Source organism: Crocuta crocuta, unplaced genomic scaffold (assembly GCF_008692635.1).
Source record: "Crocuta crocuta isolate KB4526 unplaced genomic scaffold, BGI_CrCroc_1.0 scaffold139, whole genome shotgun sequence".
NCBI classification, from domain to species: Eukaryota; Metazoa; Chordata; class Mammalia; order Carnivora; family Hyaenidae; genus Crocuta; species Crocuta crocuta.
Window position 1 is genome coordinate 6,841,163 of NW_027533258.1, and position 20,132 is coordinate 6,861,294.

Consider the following 20,132-nt stretch of genomic DNA (forward strand, 5'->3'; position numbering starts at 1 on the left):
GCTGGGCTCCCCCAAACCCCTCCCTGAGCCCAGCCAATCAAATTTTGAAGTCCTTCCAAAATTTGAATTAAAAGGGAAATTGAGACAAGACAGGAACATTCTAGGTGCTATAGTTTTCTGTATTTAAGGGGGGAAAAACTATATGTAACGTTATGCATTATAACAAAACTATACATTAAGTATAAAAACAGTATTTAGAACTTTTTTAATGTTTATTTTTGAGAGAGAGAGAGAGAGGGAGAGAAACACAGGGTGAGCAAAGGAAGGGCAGAGAGAGAGGGAGACACAGAATTGTTAGCAGGCTCCAGGCACTGAGCTGTCAGCACAGAGCCCGATGCGGGGCCCGAACTCACGGACCGTGAGATCATGACTTGAGCCCACGTATGATGCTTAACCGACTCAACCACCCAGGTGCTCCAAAACAATACTTTATATATGTTTATACATAAAGTGGCGTCCGTGTATACCATATATACACCTACACATATACACACATACAAGTGTGTGTATATATGTAACACACACGCGTGTGTATTTCTCCTTCTCTGAAATCCTTCTAGGATGCACACGTGGACACAGGCTTCCGCAGGGATGGTGGGGGCCACTGAGGCACAGCCGCAGGGTCTGGCTGCAGGCGCCGTTACCCACAACTGTTGCCGGTTTTGACACTTTCGCAACACAAACCAAGAGTCCAGCCTCTGGGAACATCAGCAAAGTGTCTGTAATTTTCAAACACCCTCACGCTGACTGCGTGGGAGCATCTGTTTTTGTTTGTTCTCCTGGCAAAATGAGGCGGCTTATTGCAAAGATTTTTAAAAACCCATTTGCTCCAGCACAAGCGTTCTCCTCCACCAGATCTCCTGGGCTTTCGGTATAAGCCTGCAGAGAAAGCACTAGATTTCCCGGTGTTTTATTCCTAGCCCCTTAGTTCCCCTTCCCGGTAAAGGAGCAGGTGCGGCGGGCTGGAGAGGAGGCAGCGAGGCAGAGAAGGGCTTCCTGGCCCAGGTGAGCCAGCTCAGCCCCTCCCAGCCCTCCCCTCCCGAGCTGTGGGGTTTCTGCAAGCCTCAATCAAGACCGAGGATCTCAGTTTTGTTTCTGGAGAAGGGCTTCTCACACTGGGGCCCTTGCCAGTCGCCTGGAAGTTTCAGGAGTCGCGGGAATAAAGCGCAAACTCCCTGTAGTCTCTCCCTCCCGTCACGGTGAGGAATGGAACACATTCGTTATAGCCAATTCATACAGCTGACCCCTAAACAACATGGGAGTGAGGGGCGCCACCACCCCCCCCGGCGCAGTCAAAAATCTGCATACAACTTTGGACTCCCTAAAACCTTAAGTACTAACAGCTACCCTTGCGTGGAAGTCTTACAGACACTCCCAGGCAGTGAACACGTATGTTCTACGTTCCATGGAGTCTATACTATATATACTGTATCCTGGCAAGGAAGGAAACTACGGAGAAGATGGTAAGAAAATGACAAGGAAGAACACCGTATAAACTCCATCTGGGCAGTGCGCCCAGCAGCCCCTGGGGCTGTCTCCGGCTTCAACGCCGTGCACAGGGCACACACCCAGTGCCACACCTTCTTCCAACCCCCCAGCACGGGTACCTCTTCCCCGTTGCGATCTTTGGAGTCAACCTCTCAGCCAGGCCCTGCCTCGGGGACCAGCCAACAGCATCTTCTGAACTTAGCTCCCGGTTGCTGACCAACCACGAGCTCCCAGATTTCTCAGAATCATTCCACCGGCGTGGAGGCCGCCGTCAACCGCTTGATCAACCTGTACCTGCAAGCCTCCTACCCCACTCTCTCCCCGAGCTTCTACTTCAATGCACCCGTGGGGCTCTGGAGGGCTGTGCCACTTCGGCCAGTTGGCTGAGAAGCGCCAGGGTGTCCAGCGTCTCTCGAAGGCACAATCCCAGCGCAGCTGATGCCCCGCTTGCAGAAGGCGCAGAAGCCACCCCGAGATGGAGGGGTGAAGCCTGCCACAGCCAAGGAAACCTCCAAGATGCTGGTCGAGAACCTGAACCAGGCGCTTTTGGATCTCCTAGCCCCCACCTCTGGGAATCCCGGAGAACCCGTCCTAGATGGACAGGTGAAACTCCTCAAGAAGACGGAGACCACCGGGCTGGCGCAGGGTGGCCGCCCCCGGGCTGGGCTGGGCCGCTAGCTCCTCCCCTCGTTAGGAAAGAGGAGGGGACCCTGCAGCAGTCAGCTGGTGTCCAGGAAAGAGGAAGGGACCCTGCAGCAGTTAGCTGGTGCCTGAGCTTATTTTTCCCTGCAGCCGCTAGGCAGCTTTTAACCACCCTGGGCCAAATGGAAACAATAAAACTTCTTGCAGCAAAAAGAACAACAACAACAAAAAAAGACCCGTCGCAGTTCAAACCCGTGTGGTTCAAGAGTCCGCAGTATATTACAGAGCGCGGTGCTGCGAATGTGAATTCATTTTTAAACAAACGGGAATGTTCGGGGTGGGTGCCGTTCAGATGTCTTCAGACCCGGGCTCTCTAACCACCCTCCCATCCCCCTCTCGGCCGCAGACGTTGGCTGCTGATGAAACACAGCTGCAGCCAGAGAGCCCCTGGCCCAAGGTCGTGGCCCTCCCCCAAGGTCGTGCCCCTCCCCCCTCGGACAGCCCACATCCTCGCGCACGTTTGAGCAGAGGAGGGCTCAGTGGTATTCCGGGCCACGCTGCCTGAGCTGGGGACTCCCCGGGCAGAGCTCTGGGCCCGGGGGGTTCCCGAGACCCACCCAGACTGCTTTCCGGTTCTCCGTGGGGTCTCGCTCCGGGACGGTGGGCCTTTCCCCTTATTTCGGGCGGTTTCCCTCCCTTTCTTCATCTGCAAAACAAAGAGCTCAGCCAGCTCACACCGGATCCGAGGTTGCAAATGGGTTGCCTGCAGGGCAGACCTGGCCCGCGGCTACTTCATCTGCGGGACACTTGCTAATTCTGAACTTGGGCGTTTTACAGACACACCCCGATTTCCAGCGCCTCTGAGCCAGGCGAGTGGGCTGCTACCGAGTCCTCTTTTCTGCCAGGCAGCACCGGCCGGGGTGGTGACAGGCCCCCCCCCCTTCCTGGACCCCATCCTGGCTGAGCGTCCAGGATCCTCCCCAGCCCGTCTCCCACCTGAGCCAGAGGGCCTCCAGCGCCCTCCCTAGTGCCAGAAACACCTGTGAGGCCAGGGTCTCGAAGCTTGGTCCCTTCGTTTGTTTCCTTTGCCAAAGCTGAGTGACCTCAGCGCGATTCTTTAGAAAGAGGGGTCCGAGGGGCACCTGGGTGGCTCAGTTGGTTAAGTGTCTTACTTCGGCTCAGGTCATGATCTCACAGTTCGTGAGTTCAGGCCCTGCATCAGGCTCTGTGCTGACAGGTCAGAGCCTGGAGCCTGTTTCAGATTCTGTGTCTCCCTCTCTCTCTGACCCTCCCCTGCTCATGCTGTCTCTCTCTCTCAGAAATAAATTTTAAAAAAAAATTTGTTTTTAATAAAAAAAAGAGGGGTCCAAGAAAGACTGCTCTTTCTGGAAACATCCTGAACGCGGCAGTGCACACAGTTCTCGCTCGCTTCTTGCAGCCGAGATGCTTCTCTCCACGTAGCTTTGTAAGGACCCAAGTCTACACCAAACTGACTCCATGACAGGCTTTAAGTTTCCCCTCTAAACTAGAAGGCCTAAGTCACATTGCCCAGGGCAGGAGAAACCNAACTTCTGTAACTCCCCCGTCACAAACCCCATGAGAACCCTACTCTGCCTTTGCTCGGGGCTCACAGCACGGATCCGCTGCGCTGGTGAGGTCTGGGAGCCCGAGCTCGAGCCCGGAATAAAGCCCTTTGCCTTTGCATGCGTGACTCGGTCTCCCCGGTGGCCTCTGGTCGGTGAGGATACTGCGATCTGGGTATAACAGCTTGCCTTCCAGATTCCGCGGAGCCGGTGGTTTCCAAGCCTGCTCAGAATCGAGGGGCGGGGGGTGTATACCCCGCTTCAATACTGCGATGCGGCGGTGGGAGGTGAGGCCTGGGAATCTGCATGTAANACCCTGGGCTAGTCACTACTTTCCAGCAGCCACAGCAGCCAGGGGACACTGTCAGAGGGGACGTGTGGGGGAGCCCCACGGAGCTCAAAACCCGGGCTCCTTTTCCTCTAGAAGTGAATCTCGGGGCGCCTGGGGGGCTCAGTAGGTTAAGCGTCTGACTTCAGCTCAGGTCACGATCTCGCGGTTCATGGGTTCGAGCCGCGCGTCGGGCACTGTGCTGACGGCTCAGAGCCCGGAGTCTGATTCGGATTCTGTGTCTCCCCCTCTCTCTGCCCCTCCTCCCCTGATGGAGCTCTGTTGCTCTCTCCCCCAAAAATAAGCATTAAACAAAGAAATGAATGTCATGGAGCAAAAAGAGGCAGCTTGTCATCCATGAAGCCTCATTTAACAGCAAGGGTCCCCTAACCAGTCCAAATGTATCAAACTCCTTACCGAATGTTTGTGCCCCCAACACCAAAATTCACACGTTTAAATCCTAACCTCCATGTGGTGGTATTAGGCAGGGCCTTTTGGTAGTGATTAGGCCATGAGGGTGGAGCCTCATGAAGGGGTGGGGCTCCTTGAGGGGTGGAGCCTCATGAAGGGGTGGAGCCTCATGAAGGGGTGGGGCTTCGTGAAGGGGTGGAGCTTTGTGAAGAGGTGGAGCCTCTTAAAGAGGTAGAGTCTCACGAAGGGAGTGGACCTTTATGAACAGGTAGAGCCTCTTAAAGGGGGTGGAGCCTCATGAAGGGGGTGGAACCTCGTGAAGGGGTGGAGCTTTGTGAAGAGGTGGAGCCTCTTAAAGGAGTAGAGCCTCATGAAGGGGGTGGAACCCCATAAAGGGGTGGAGCTTTATGAAAAAGTAGAGCCTCTTAAACGAGGTGGAGCCTTACGAAGGGTGGAGCCTCATGAATAGGGTGGAGCCTCGTTAAGGGATTAATGTCCTAATAAGAGGCTCCACAGAGGTCCCTTGTCCCACCTGCCATGTGGACACAGTGAGGAGATAGCCATCTGTGAACCAGGGTGTGCCTCCCCGCACACCAAATCCTCCGGCACCGTGACCTTGGACTTGGCAGCCTCCAGAGCTGTGACAAGTGTGTCTGGTGTTTAGAGGCCACCCGGTCTATGGTATCCTGTATAACAGCCCAAATGGACTTAAGATACTGGTCTACTGCTGAAAACGGAAAGAAGTGAAGATGATTTTCCTGCCTTAGGTGAGTTGCGTTTTGTCCAAAAATCCAGAGCGGGCTCGGAAGCCTAAAACGCACCCGCCTTAGGGGAGTCGGCTACTCACGGATGCGCCATGCGTCTGAAGTTGGCGAAGGGCCCCTGGATGCGCTGCCGCAGCTCCTGCGCCCAGCGGAGACCCCCGGCCACGGTGGGCATGTTCTTGTGCACGGCCGCGAACCCTGGGACACAGCACGGAGGACTGAGTGAGGCCCCGCCCCCAGCCCCACGCTGCCCAGGAACACCCCTCCCCCAGTTACCCCGCTTTTTGCTTCAGTACCTCCACGTACTAAAATCACCCCGTGCTCACACTGAGATGGGGGTGGGTCCCGGGAGATCACCGCGTAGGCTACAGAGTAAGGAGGAGTGACCTGGGGGACACCACCAAATGGGGTCCAGGACAGGGGTTCCCAGCCCAGCTCTGCCACTCTCAGGCTTTCTGACTGCACACCAGTAACTTTCCAACCGCCTGCACATCGCCATCACCTGGGGCTCTTTAAAAAATACCAGGGCGCCTGGGTGGCTCAGTCGCTTAAACATATGACTCCTTTTTTTAAAAATGTTTTTTAATGTTTTATTTATTTCGGAGAGAGAGAGAGAGACAGCGTGAGCAGGGGAGGGTCAGAGAGAGAGGGAGACACAGAATCCGAAACAGGCTCTAGGCTCTGAGCTGTCAGCACAGAGCCCGCTGGGGGGCTCAAACCCACAAACTGTGACATCATGACCTGAGCTGAAGTTGGACGCCCAACCAACTGAGCCACCCAGGCGCCCCAAACATCTGACTTGATTTCAGCTCAGGTCATGATCTCACAGTTCATGGGTTTGAGCCCCGTCAGGCTCTGTGCTGACAGCTCAGAGCCTGGAGCCTGCTTCGGATTCTGTGTCTCCCTCTCTCTATGACCCTCCCCTACTCATGCTCTGTCTCTCTCACTTTCTCTCTCTCTCAAAACTAAATAAAGTCCAAAAAAAAATTTTTTTTAATGGAGACATCACACCTCCATGTGGACCCGCCCTTTGTCAGGCGCCCGCAGGTGCCTCCCTCCAGAAGCAGGGTTTTCTGTGGTGTCGGAAGGCATCAGGAACTTTCCCTAGGCACGTAGAAATCTGAGGAACTGAGGTACGCTGGAGATTGGTCAGGGTGGCAACATTGATCAAGGATCCACTGTCCACTCGTGCATTGTGCTAAGGTCTCACCCAGAAGCAGTCAAGACTTCACCGCTCTGGGCCAGCTGCCAGTCGCAGCCCCAGATACAGGGAAATGTGCGGGTCAGTGAATTCTACAATTGCCCAAGGAGGTCTGAGATTTCAAGCAGGAAGACTGTGCTCTCTTTTCTGGGAGGTTGTCATGGATCCCTCATGGCCATTTAACGGACACAAGAGGGTTGAGTTGAGTTGCACCCTAGTTCGTAACAGAAGTCGCCCGGTCAGATCCACTGGCTGCACACCTACCAAGCTCCGCCTCCTCCTGGACACGCTGACTGTAGATCACCCGCACTGTATCCAGGTCTTTGTTGAACATTTGGATGAGCAGCAGGTACCTTTCAGATGCATCCTGCGCTATCAGCGGTCTTTCCAGAAGTTTCCCTGCTATGTCTAGCAGCTGCAGAGGAAGCAGAGAGAGAAGCAGAAAAAGTCACAGATCCAACCTTTCTAAGGTTACATCTTGTTTCCTGGCTATTCTTTCATAGGTCCGCTAATGGCAGAGGGTCAGAGATTGTTATTGTGGCTGAATCAGTAATTGTAAGTAGGTGGCTATTCATAGTCACTCCTCTCTCCTTTGCTTCTAAATGAGGAGACCTGTCTGCTGAAGTATCCGCCAGCCTCTCCTGTGTTGCAAGAAACAGAGTCAAGGATAAAACAAAGAGAAAGCTCAAGATGTCAGAGAGCTGCTCTTCATAAAAAAGAGACCTAACACAGAAATAGAGATGAGATATAGAAGCTAAGTGAGTTAGGGGCACCTGGGTGGCTCAGTCGGTTAAGCATCGGTCTCTTGATTTCCGCTCAGGTCATGATCTCCCAGTTCATGAGTTCGAGCCCAGAGAGAATATTCTAGACAAACTCTTTTGGAAAGTATTTTCACTTCACGGTGCTTCTAGAAAAGCATTAATAGTCAACCCAAGAAGCCCCAGTTCTGCTCAGTCTCTTGCCCTAGTTTACCCAGGACGCCACTCTAGAAGACCAACAGGAATAATTGATATCTGCGGAAACAAAATCATTGGAAAAGGAGCCTTGTCCCCCTCAGCTGGCAGGGGGGGGGGACAGAAAGGAGCACAGCAGTAGCACCCCACACCCACCTCCTGCTGCACGAACCTTAAAGGCATGCTCCAAACCAGGGGCATCACTGAAGGCTTGAATGAAGACAGTCCCCAGCACCCGGTCAAGATCTTCCACTCTCTGGTGAAATTCGGACACGTCATTTTCGAATTCCTGAAGAGAAGTCACGTGGATGTAGGACAAACATTGGTTCCTCAGGCCAATCCCACTATGCTCTTAACTACAACCTAGGTGCTTGAATTGGCTACACCCAGGACTTACTTTACGTTTCTAAAACTCACCTTAGCATAGCTTCCTTGCAGACAATGACTCTATGACTGTAGTATTGTTTTCCTGGACACCAGGCAGAATATGGTAAAGTGAGCCCAGAGTGTGGTTGGCACCATGTCACCCCTTTTCTGGGTCCCTTCTCACCTCCTGAAGCCCCTTCTCTCGCCCCAGTGCCAGCTTATGTCACCCCCAAAACCACCTTAGCGCCAACAGCCCCATCAGTGAGGCTATTCTATCATTCCCTCCTACTTTCCTTCCTGCACCAAGTCAAAATCCTATTATTATTATTATTATTATTATTAGGGTAAACAAATGAATCTGGCCATTAGGAGGCAAGTAAGCTCATTAAACTAATGCCTACTATTGCTTCTAAGTACGCTTTGATTGGTTAAGGCAGAAGCTAGCCAATGTTTCCTAAGGTTGCAGAATTTAGCAAATCAAATTATAGGACACTCGGTTAAATTTAAATCTCAGATCAACAATGAAAAAAATCTATATCTACATCTATTATCGATATAGATATTGATACATGTGCATGTATATATGTGTATCTATCTATATATATAGATATATTGAGTTTAAGTATACCCCAATTATTGTGTTTTGTGTATCTATCTGTCTATATGTGTATATATCTATATATAGAGATAGGTTGAGTTTAAGTATATCCCAATTATTGTGTTTTGTGTATCTATCTGTCTATATGTGTATATATGTGTATATATATGTGTATCTATCTATCTATATAGATTGAGTTTAAGTATATCCCAATTATTGTGTTTTGTCGGGCAGCCCCAAATGTGTTCCCTTTCTTAGAGCATACCAATTGTCAAAGAACCTTTTATTTGTAGAATCATTATTATCTGTTATTACTGCTTTACAACACTGACGCACGTAGCCTTACAAAAAGACAAAGAAAACCAGAACAGCATCGTATTTTTCTGCTTCCCAAACCCAAGCACATTAACACTGTAGTCTTTCCTGGTGCATAGGATTTGGTGTGCTTTCAGTTTATCCCCTTGTAGCAAGCACATAGTCTATATCCTGTTTTGTCATCTGCACGCTCCCCTCCTTCTTTTCTTTTCCACTTGACACTCACAGAAGTTTTAGAAAGTGATACCTTCTGGGTTTGGCCAACTAATCACCCACGGTCTGGAAGTGCTCAGAGCCGATTTCTGCTCAATTTCTTTCTCCACTTCCCCCCGTATATTCTTGCAATTCCTTCTGCTATAATTCAGCGACTCCTCTGAACAGGCTTTCCATTCCCTGCTTCTGTACTGACCCTTCTGCTGTTTTTTGTTTTTCCTGCTGCAGGCCTGGACACACGGGTCCAGATTTCCCGGGCTACAGGTGGCGTGTGGGCTCTTATGTCCCCGATCCTGGAAATTGCAACTCTGGCCCTTTCCCCTTCCCGAAGACTCCCTGGAGAGCCAGGGTCAGCTCAGAACAGCTCGGCTACTGCTTCATTTACCCCTCCCCAAGCCACTAATGAAATTCTGCCCGGGTGCACCTGGCCTCCACGGCGCGGAGCTCCAAGCTGAAAGCTTTGCACACGGCCTTCCCCATCAATCCATACACATCTCAGCATCTCTGGAACCCTGGGTATCGTCAGTCTGGAACACTCAGCTGTTGGAAAAGGCCCTCCCTGATCTTTCTCCCGACACAGAGAATAACCGGGAGTGCTCTCTGTTAATACAACCACCGGAGCCACGGGAACCAAAGGAAATACACAAGGAAAATGCAAGTCAACACCCAGACTCTACCGCCTGGAGGCATCTGAGAAGGAGAAAAGGCTTGTGAGTTAGCCTTTTCCGAGCCTTACCCTGTTCTGGGGGTCCAGGCAGTCGTAGGAGGCCTCTGTGAAGACTCTGTACATCTCTTGAAATTCATCATACATTTGCTGGACCTGCTGACTCAGGGCACCCCCTCTGATGCCACTAAACTCAAGCTTTCCCAGTTTGTGGAAATCCAGGGATGTCTTCAGAAGATCCTACACAGGACCAATTCACAAAATAGTTAAAATAATAACAGCAGCAGCAGCAGCAGGTAACAGTCAGATTAGTATGGGAAGAGCTAGAAATCAAGGCGGGGGTGGTGCTTAGGAAAATAGGAAGGCTGATTAGTATCGTAGCTTTATTATTAGGTTGGCTTGGTATAAATAACTCTCGGTTAAACTCACTAACAAAGCAAAGAAAAAGCACAGATAAAATTCACACAAACAAAAAAAATCAAATGTATGCCTCAGCCTCTTTCTGTGTTCTCTAAGAGATAACAAAGTATGACAACATTATTTATGCGATTGGTGGCTTTACTTCTGACTTTTAAAAAAATCAATTTCAGGGGCTCCTGGGTGGCTCAGTCGGTTAAGCGTCCGACTTTCGCTTAGGTCATGATCTTGCGGTTCGTGGGTTCGAGCCCCGCGTCGGGCTCTGTGCTGACTGCCAGCTCAGAGCCTGGAGCCTGTTTCAGTCTGTGACACCCTCTCTCTCTGACCCTCCCCTGCTCACGCTGTCTCTCTCTCTCTCTCCTAGAAATAAATAAAACATTTTTTAAAAAATCAATTTCAGGGCGCCTGGGTGGCTCAGTCAGTTGAGCGTCTGGCTCCCGGTTTCAGCTCAGGTCATGATCTCGCGTCGCGGTTCATGAGTTCGAGCCTCGCGTCCGGGTCTGTGCTGACAACGCAGAGCCAGCCTGGGGTTCTCTGTCTCCCTCTCTCCTTCTGCTCCAGCCCACCTCGCTCTGTCTCTCAAAATACATAAATAAACTCAAAAAAAAAAAAAAATCAGTCCATTTCAAAGGAAACCTGTTATCTGGTTCTAGAAGGACAGCTATCTTAAGGGATATTGACAGAAAGCAGATCCTTCAAAAGGTCCAGAGGACAAGCCAACAGAGAGACACCATATTCTCAGCCACCACTCCTGCCGAGAGAAGTAATCCGCAAGCGCTCTGGCGAGCGCCTGCCTGCAGCGCGGTGCACCATGTGGTCAGCTGGACGACAGTGTGCCATCACTGGCCATCTCTGTTGGATTACTTTATCTGCAACAGGATAATAATGGCAGCAGGGAAATAAGTCAAGGTTGGCTTAGGATTTAGGCCAGTGCCTGGCACACAGCAAGTACGCCGTACGTGTGTATTGCTGTCGCTGTTGTCGTTGATATGGCAGTGTCCCAGCTGTGCTCAGAATTAAGTGACAGGTGGACCGCCCAGAGCCTTGGGGAGGAGCCCCTCCCAAGTCCACGGAAGCCGCTTCATCGGACACACATAACACACTAACGTGACAGATTGTGTTTATCCCTCACACGCACTCATGTGAAATCACGGACCTGCAGACCAAGCCCTTCTTCCCATCTAGGCGCACACCTCTTCCAACAGGAAAGAGGAGGGTAACCATGACCTTTGGGTGGTTCTGGAAAATGTTGGGAGGGGGGTCCTCCAATCTAAGGGAGTTTGGAGGGCAGGTAGAGGGAACACTGTGTCACAATGCAGAAAACCCAGTGGGTCCTGAGGCCACTCCGGGAAAGCCCCACAGCCAATGGCCACTGCGACGGCTTGACCCATCAGGCTAGCGAAAGGCTGCCGACTCCCTTCTCTTGCTGGGATGCCACGTCCAGCAGCGGTGACAGAGCCACCGGGAAGTGGTTAGATGGGGTTGGTTTGCCCCATGTTGCCAGAAGGGCGCCTGGCAGCCTGGGTTAGCCCATCTAACTCCCTTCACCTCCCCCCACGTGCTCTGGCATGGCCGTCAGCGAGCAGCTCAGTCAGGCAGGAGAGACGGGAAGAACCAGCAGAGGAAAGGAAGGAAGATGTCACCCAGACCGGGGGGCATCTTGCCTCTGCTGGTAGGAAACGGCGCAGCCTAAACACGTTTCGACTTTATATGCCAGCAGGAAAACAGAAAACAATTTGGTTTAAATGAAACCGACTTGGATGGTCATTCGTGTCATTCGACAATTGGGGCAGTGGGGGAAACGTGCGCGTGCTGTGCAACGCCATCTGGGGACCCATCTTTCGGAATCCCGTGGAAGTCAATTTCAAGTTTTGGGACCACGCTCTGGACCCATGTTGAAAGACAGATGGATCTGGGTATGTTTGATCACATTGGAAAAAACCAGATGGTCATTTCGTCGTACTGTCTTGTTCTCAGGAATACTTGAAGCACGTGCTTGGGCCCCAGAGGTACCACTGTACCTTCAGCCCCTGGAAGGGTCCTAGACGCTGAAGAAATTTTTGTGGGATGAAAAAATACGTGATCTTTAAATCTGCACTTAGCTACATTGCCTCTAGGAGAAGGTGACAGGTCAGCCGAGAATCTACGAATCAGAAACTCAGGAGCAATCGGAGAAAATAAGGGGGGGAAAAAAAAGAGGAGAGCAGGGGCGTCTGGGTAGCTCAGAGGGCCTGACTCTTGATTTCAGCTCTGGTCATGATCTCACGGTTCATAGGTTCAAGCCCTGCCCTGGGCTCTGTGCTGACGGCATGGAGCCTGCTTGGGATTCGCTCTCTCCTTCTCTCTGCTCCTCTCCCACTTGCTCTTTCTCTCTCTCTCCTTCAAAATAAATAAACTTTAAAAAGAAAGATTAGAGCATGACATAGCAAGACAGAACTGTGCCTTTAAATGTTTGAAGGGCCTTGGTCAAGCAGGAGGCAGAACCTAGCCTGGACCTACCCTGAGGGCAGAAATAAGGCAAATGAGTGAACAGGACAAAAAAGCAGATTTGGCCTCAACTCGTGGGTTGAACCTATAAAATGACTTGAACTTGGCCATTTTGGCAATTTCACATGATTCCCCTTCATGAAACAGAACCGTCTAATGCCTAGGAATGGCTGCCTGCAGAATGGAATGCTAAGAGAGGTAGTGAGCTCTCCACCACAGCATGGATTTTAGTAGAGGTTTAAGATCAGAGGTGTTGTAGACAGGATTCCAGAATCGAGTGGAAAACCGTCTCCCAACTGTGGAAACTGATTCATTGTAACGATGGTTTCCACATCTTTCATTCCTAAAATATTTGACCGTAAGTCCTTTTCGTTATTTAGAAGTCCTCATGAAAAGGTAAAAGGCAACTTAAACCAAAATGAGCCTTCAATAATGTTTTCAAAATGCCCATTTTCATTCATCCCACCAGTACACACATGAAATCCACTGTGCTCTATACTGGCTGAAAATGTCAACCACAGGGATCCTTCAGGCACCGTGGAAAGAGCTTAGGACCCAGGACCCAAAGTCCCCGGGGCCACACAACCCTGGTCTGCCATTTCCTAGCTGCCCGGCTTAAAGCAAGACCCTAAATGGGGCGCCCGGGTGGCTTAGTCAGTTAAGCGTCCGACTTTCGCTCAGGTCATGATCTTGCGGTTCGTGGGTTCGAGCCCCGCGTCGGGCTCTGTGCTGACTGCCAGCTCAGAGCCTGTTTCAGAGTCTGTGACTCCCTCTCTCTCTGACCCTCCCCTGCTCACGCTGTCTCTCTCTCTCTCCTAGAAATTAAAAAAAAAAAAAAAAAAAGCAAGACCCTAAATAAGCCTCACGTGTTCCTAACCTGCAAGAGAGTTCAATGTGCCTGACGCGCTGTGGTTACACAGGAAGTGCCTCGGAGCACCTTCCATCCACAGAGGCCACTGTCATGAATTACCATCACGCTGGTGTCATTAGATCGGGTTGGTGGGTAAGAGATGTCTAATGACCGATGGACTGCTGCGCCCTCACAGCCAGATCCCAAAAAGAGCGCGGGGTCCCAGACGGCCGACTGATATGTTGGGTCCTATTCTTAGGGACAACGGAGCAACCTTTAAGGGGGTGCGGGGGGGGGCTTCCGTTGGTGCCCTGGCGTCCAAGGCGGGGATAATGGCCATCCCTACACGCACAAGCCTGCTCTCGGCCGAGAGGTCGCGCCACCCGTCTTAAAAGAAATGTCTTCAGAATTCATTAAGGGAGAGCACAAAGCAGGCATTCAGAGAGGAGAATCTCAAAAGGTCGTCGGGAAAAGGACTGTTTTTCTTTACCTTTCGAACGGTGGCCGACCTTCTGCGGCTAATGGTCTCCTGCATGGCCACATGCCCGGAGCTGGGCTGAGAGGGAGGCCGCCCCAATTAGGCCCGGAATGAAGGAGGCAGCAGACCGGCCACAGATGGGGGAAGGAGGGAAGGGAATGCGGTGCATATTAGGTCAGCTGATTACCTCTCTCCCTGCTAATCACCTCGCATCAAGCCTCAGCAGGAAATCATTTTGTCTCCAAGTGAATCCCAGCTTTACAGCAATTTTATAATGAAAGAAATGAGGGTTCTCTCCAAGCTGCTCAGGGCAGTGTTTGTAGGCAAGAAGCTGCAGGCAGAAACAAGACCAGGANGCACGTGACGTGGGTGTGTGTGAGGCGTGCATCCACATGGTGTGTGTGAGCATGTGCGGTGTGCTTGCACGTGGTGTGCATGCGCACGGGAGCGTGTGGGCACACGCGTGTGCACTGGTGCAGCAAGCAGGAAGGCGGGGTGAGGGAGGGAATCGGGAGGCAGCTGCAGCCGTCTTCTTCCCTGTGACTTTGGACTGTTCGAGTCGCAAAGATTTTATGTACTTCTGGGAGTCCTTCAGTGAGTCATAAAGTCAAACAGGCCCCCTCGGAGAAGGGGGGGTTATAATTTTACCCCAATGCTTTATTTGGGAAAAAAAAGACCTAAGAAGCAGGTGGTAGAAAGAGGGTGTAAAAAGGCAGACTCAGGTGTGTGAGGGTAGAAGGAAAGCACAAAGCCCTGGGCGCAGGGAGGCAGGACGGAGGGACACAGACCTTTTGATCTTCCCCAGGAGATTCACAATTTTGGTGGAAACAGAGCCCGCCCCTGGCTACGAACCGCAGCCCAGCCCCCCCTGCCCCCCAGCTGCGTGATCCTGGGCCGGCGAATTTCTGCATCACACTTAGTGAGGGCATCGTTACCTAAGTTCTTGCAGAATGTAGGCTGCAGCCCGAAGCAGGGGGCAGGCTCTTGAAACAGGTTTGCTCTTTATTTTCCTTTCCTTCCCCGAGGGTTGGTTCCATCAGAGATTAGCTGCGATGGGGAGGAGGAGGAAGGCGGTGGTTCCCTAGGAACCCAATCACTCTGCACCGCTCTGCGCACGGAGCCCTGCTCAGCCTCACAGGCCTCCTGACCGGCAGCCCCCTCCTCGCCCTGCCCCCGTTTTTTTTTTGCTCTGGCAGGAGCCCAGAGGGAAGAGTCCATCTGCACAATAAAACTTTCTTGTGCAAAAGAGGGAGGGAGGGATGGAGAGCAATACAAATCAGAGGGGAAAAATATCCAAGGGAACCAGAGATTAAAAACTGGCCCTTTTACAACATAACGCTGGATGTGAGCACGCAGAAGGGTAAAGGTGTTCGTGTCATTTTATTAACTTGGCTGCATGCATTTATTAATTGCAGCCACCCACATCTCGGTGGCCGCATTATTAGAACGGCAAGATGAATACGGTGAGGTTCATGCTAATTCTTGCCGGAGAGAAGCAGATTAATCCCATTTCAAACAGGCATTGATCACAGAGGTACACGGAATGTTAACTAAAGGGCCACATGGAATATGCTCCCAGAAGATCAATAGCCCATGTCCTCTGCGCTGAGTAGGGAGGCGATGGGGGAGCCGGAGGGCACGGAGATGAGTCAGAGCCAATGTTTGGGAGATGAAACGTGGAGGAGGGGAGGAAACCTAGCCTGGGGGAAGGAGGCAGCCTGGGTACTAGGAAGATCACAGAAATGCAGGGTGAACAATGAGGTAGGAAAACAGAAAAGGAAGGGAGGGAGAGAGAGAAAGAGAAAGAAAGGAGGGAGAAAGAAAGAAAGAAAGATGGAAAGAGGGAAAGAAAGAGAAAAAGAACGTAACGAAAAGAAAGAGGAAGGAAAGAAGGAAGGGAAACAGAAAAAGAAAGAAAGGACAGAAAAGAAGGGGACGGGTAGACAGGGAACGAAGAAGAAACGCAGCAGAGAAAAGAACCGGTGGGGACTGACCTAAAGGCTGAGGAGTAAGGCAGCGCGAAGGACAGGAAACTTAAGAGAGGAAGCCTCAGAAAGGCAGAGAATGGTGACAGTCAAGCCATCCCCTAATTAAATTGGGGCAACTGCTTTTTATGCATCGGTGCCCTTGATTCGGAGAGAAAGAGCAGCCTGTGAGCACTCTGGTGAGGGTAATGACTCTGGGGAGATCGGTGGCCATCACTGCTTGTATTTACTGAATACACCCCGCAGATTAGATGCCCTAATGTTAGAATAGCTGTCTATGTGCAAAGTCACATTATTAGCATGTGTGCACAGGGCCTGAGGCCCCAGGGGCTGCAGGGAGCCGTACTGCCTGTCACCTGGGCTCAAGCAGGGAGGGAGCTAGAGAGAGGAGGGGGCGATAAAGCCAGATGTGGATTATCTGCAGTCTCCACGGTCCGGTGAAGCGTTTAGGGTGAGCCTTTCGCAAGACCTAGCTTCTGGTTTTCTCTGTCTCTATGCCCTTCCCCTTCGTCTTTCCCTGGAGATTTCCTACTCCAGTTTCGAAACGTACTTCCTCCTGTGTTGCCCACATTCTCACAGCCCCCTCTGGGTTCGGGAGTTCTCTTTCCTGCTCCCTGGAACCCTCCGATTTCACTTCTTTTCGTGGCATTTAGTACACCTCAATGACATTCCCAGATTCTGTGTCTTTCTGTCCCTGGGTCCCCTCCATCAGTCTGTCTGTCTTCTCCTGAGCTATGGCTACGGGTCCACGGGCTCCTTGTAGACAAAGCCATCTTCCGGTCACCATCATATCCCCAGTTCGCAGCTCAGTGCCTGGTGCCCCAAATGCTTTCTCAATTGGAATGCGCGTTCAATCTCTTATACTTGTTATCCTACAGACTGTACGGTGCCACTCATCACAACCTCTTCCCAACCTATCCCTCCTCCTGCCCCCCGCATCCCAAATCTGTGTGGATCGCAGCTGGAAGCATGATTCAACTCCCTCTTGGTTCCCTTGGCCAGTGTCCTAATCTTGATCTTGACCCTGAATTCCGCAAATAAGTATGTATTGCATTTGATGGCACCCATTGCACAGTTCAGTCAGCAAATATCGAGCTCTCAAGTGTGAAAACACCTGCTAACCGCATTAAATTCTGAGATGAAAACAATCAAAAGAAAATGCCTCCTGTTTTCTCACCCTGGCCCTTAAACTAACATTCACATTAGCTTTTAAGTCATTGCCAGGGTGATGGGGGAGGGCAAGGGGGTGGAGCCACAACTTTCAGCCAAAAGTCCTGAATCTTTTGTGCAGGGATTCGATAGTCTCATGGTTCTGGGAGCCACCTGGAGGGTGGGAGCGTGAAGGAGAAGTTCAAAGGAGTGGATTTATGAGCATGGCCAACTACATCTAGATCAGTTCAGTTGCATTTTGCATGTGGGATTTCTAGCTAGAGTTTATTTGAAACAAAGTTTGAAGATTATGGGTAATTTGAAAACCAACTCAATTAGTTGGCCTCCTCCCCAAATGCGTCTATGATCAGAATTTCCTAAACTTCAAACAGAACCACCGTTCCATGAAAACGTCAAGCCAGATATTTATTGCATCTTATCATGGGTTCCTCTAACCAATGGAGGATTGGCCACCATTTTCCTACTCTGATTTTGGATCCCTGGATTGCTCACTCCTGTGTGGAGCTGGGAGCCTGACGTGAACAAAGACACTCGCCTGCACCGTGAGCAGTCTTCCCAGGAAGCCATCCAGTTGCACGAAGACCAAAGACGACTGGAAATCCCACTCCTTGACTTCCTGGTTCTCTTTGAAGTAAGTATGGAGATTCTCTCTTCTGTCCTGAAACGTCTGCTTGAAGAAGTTCAGCGTGTCCATGACCACTCGCAGTTTCCTCTGACTTTCTTCCACCTCACTTCTCAGGAGGCCTTCTGGGCCGAGATAATTAGAGGCCTGGAATGCAAACAGATATTTGTCGCGAAGCCTGCATGGGTGCGGGACACGCTAGTTTTTGTCTGTCTTTCAACTCTGATCTGCGTAACTGCCCGAGCAGTACTTTCCAGACGCATACTAAAGGAAACCTCTGACCCCATCCTCCGTTCCATGGGTGGACTTGGGCCTGGGCTCAAGCAAAACCATCCAAGATTGGCTAGAGGACAGGCAGGTGTGCAAAGGAGCCACGGGGAACTTCTGTCGAGCCAGCTTGGGCCGGGGAAGGTGCTCTCTCCCAGCGGGACTCTCTTGTGACTAGTTGGCTTTCTATAGTATAGTAATTCAAAGGCCAGAATTCTTTGAACCATAAGTATTCCCCTGTCTCCAAGGGCCTTGACCCTGGAAAGCTGTGAAGCTGAAGCTGTAAGACTGCTGCCTTCACCACCACAGGGCGCGTCAAAATTAACCGCGTCCTGGTGACGTTACCTGAGCCCTTTTTGTCCACCAGCCTTATCCTGAACCTTTGAAGTACACGAACCAGTAAGTTATGCTAGTTGTTTTGTTGATGCTCATTTGGATTGGGCTTTCTCATGGTTTCAACCGAAGAGTCCTGGCTTATGAAAACGCTGTGAGGGAAGGGCGCTGGCCTTGGAGTCAAACAACTGACTTCTGGTCTTGGATTGGGTCACCATTGGGAACTCGGTTGACCTCCTTGAGACTTAGCTCACATCTTTAAATATTAATGAGAAATTAATAAGGCCCTCCCTGCCCATCTCATGGGGTTCATCTGAAAATGGCTAAGGTCTTGGATGTCAGCACCTGGCAGGCTGCAGTGTACTCCATGGATGTTAGTTGTTACTGGTTACTCTTTATACGTGTTCATTGTTTTCTCAGGGTCACAGCTCCTTAGAGGTAACAGAAGCCAATTTGCAGGACAGATCACCCAAGCTTCATTAAGGCCCCTTGTTCTGTTTACAGACAGACTCCTGAGGTTTAGGCTGTGCTGGCTGATGTTCTGAGAGTCCCTGAGGAGGAGGAGGGTGGAATGTGTGGCCCAAGAAGCTCTTTCTCTATAGCTCCTGGGCCCTGAGTTCATAGCATGTGCAGGGCATGAGCACGTTGGATGCGGCCAGCCAGCTGCCCTTTGAGACAGGTCTTCTGCTTTTTCCCATTGCACGGTGGGGAAAGTGAGGCCCAGAGGAGGTAAGTAACTTGCCCGGGCACACACAGCCAACTCCTGGTGGTGCAGAATTAGTCACAAGGACGCCTGGCTCTCGAGGCAGCATTCTTAACTCTTGGGCTTCCCCATCGACCATGGGCACTGAGCACTAAGGAGGTCAAGACTCACCGCGCGTACCGTTTGCCTGACCCCAGGACTTGGGCAGAGGGGACAGGAAGACTGGCCTTCCCAAGTATTCCAGCGCTACTGAGAACACCTTTGTGAGTTATTGGCGGTGATAGTAAAATAATTTAAGCGTGAGACTCCTTTGGGCGAGAAGGATTTCCCCTCCCTGAAGGAAATGCGTCCTTTCCTCTTCCCCATGACACGGTGCCAGCCAGCCCCTGGCGAGGGGAGGGTGTCAGGGCCCCCGGGTGGCTAACCTGCTGGATGAGGAGGTTGCAGATTTCCTGGAGCAGCACCATGAGCCGCCCTGGGGAGCGGTACGACTCGCACGTGGCCCAGATCAGACACACCACGTGGAGCAGAGGTGGCAGCCGCGGCTTCACCTCGGGAAACTCCAGGCTCTCGAGGATCTCCAGGTGGCGGGAGAGTGGCATCAGGTGTGTCCAGATGTCTTGCGCCTCCGTCAGAGCTGGAAGGAATGGGAGATGGTCACCTTCCCTGCTTGGGGCTCACGCCCACTGAGTGCGGCCCTGGTGCCTGGAATGGAAAGTTCCGGGGAGCGGTGGCTGCCATCTCTTCCTAAACTAGGAGGAGAGCAGAGGAAGCTGGTCCCCAAAAACTTTCTAGCTCTTTTCTCTTTTAAGTTTTTATTATTTTTTAAAATTTATTTTGGGAGGGATCGAGCACACGTGGGGGAGGGGCAGAGAGAGAGGGAGAGAGAGAGAATCCCAAGCCGGCTCTGCGCAGCGCAGAGCCCGACGTGGGGCTCAGGCTCACAAACCACGAGATCATGACCTGAGCTGAAATCAAGAGTCGGACGCTTAACTGACTGAGCTGCCCAGGCGCCCCACGCTTTCCAGCTCTTATGAGGAAACACTGAAGCCTGAAATAATGGTCTGAAGAGTCTCTTACAAGAGTCCTTTATCTGGACACCTGCTGGCCCCAGTCTGGTGCCCTGTGTGGAGAAGATGCTTTGCTGCTATGTCTGTCCCATGAAAGGTAATGCCTCTGTTAACATTTTGCTAATAAAGTATCTCACTGAGCCCTTCCCGAGGGGGAGGCATGGGGATGAGACAAATAGTGCCGACTGATGGTAGCAAGGTTCTGCTGGATTTCAAAGCCGGGA

The 20,132-nt window shown here is 51.4% G+C and overlaps 1 protein-coding gene across 1 annotated transcript in view; it reads right to left on the reverse strand.

Annotated features, from left to right (window-relative positions):
* DNAH9 (dynein axonemal heavy chain 9) overlaps positions 1-20,132 on the reverse strand; it is a gene marked incomplete at its 5' end in the record, with an annotated part of 325,490 nt that overhangs the window by 287,569 nt on the left and 17,789 nt on the right. The window contains 6 exons of the mRNA XM_077746719.1: positions 5,300-5,414; positions 6,682-6,832; positions 7,543-7,659; positions 9,599-9,766; positions 17,449-17,682; positions 19,264-19,475. Of these exons, the coding sequence (XP_077602845.1) occupies positions 5,300-5,414; positions 6,682-6,832; positions 7,543-7,659; positions 9,599-9,766; positions 17,449-17,682; positions 19,264-19,475 (997 nt within the window). The remainder of the gene's footprint in view (positions 1-5,299; positions 5,415-6,681; positions 6,833-7,542; positions 7,660-9,598; positions 9,767-17,448; positions 17,683-19,263; positions 19,476-20,132) is intronic.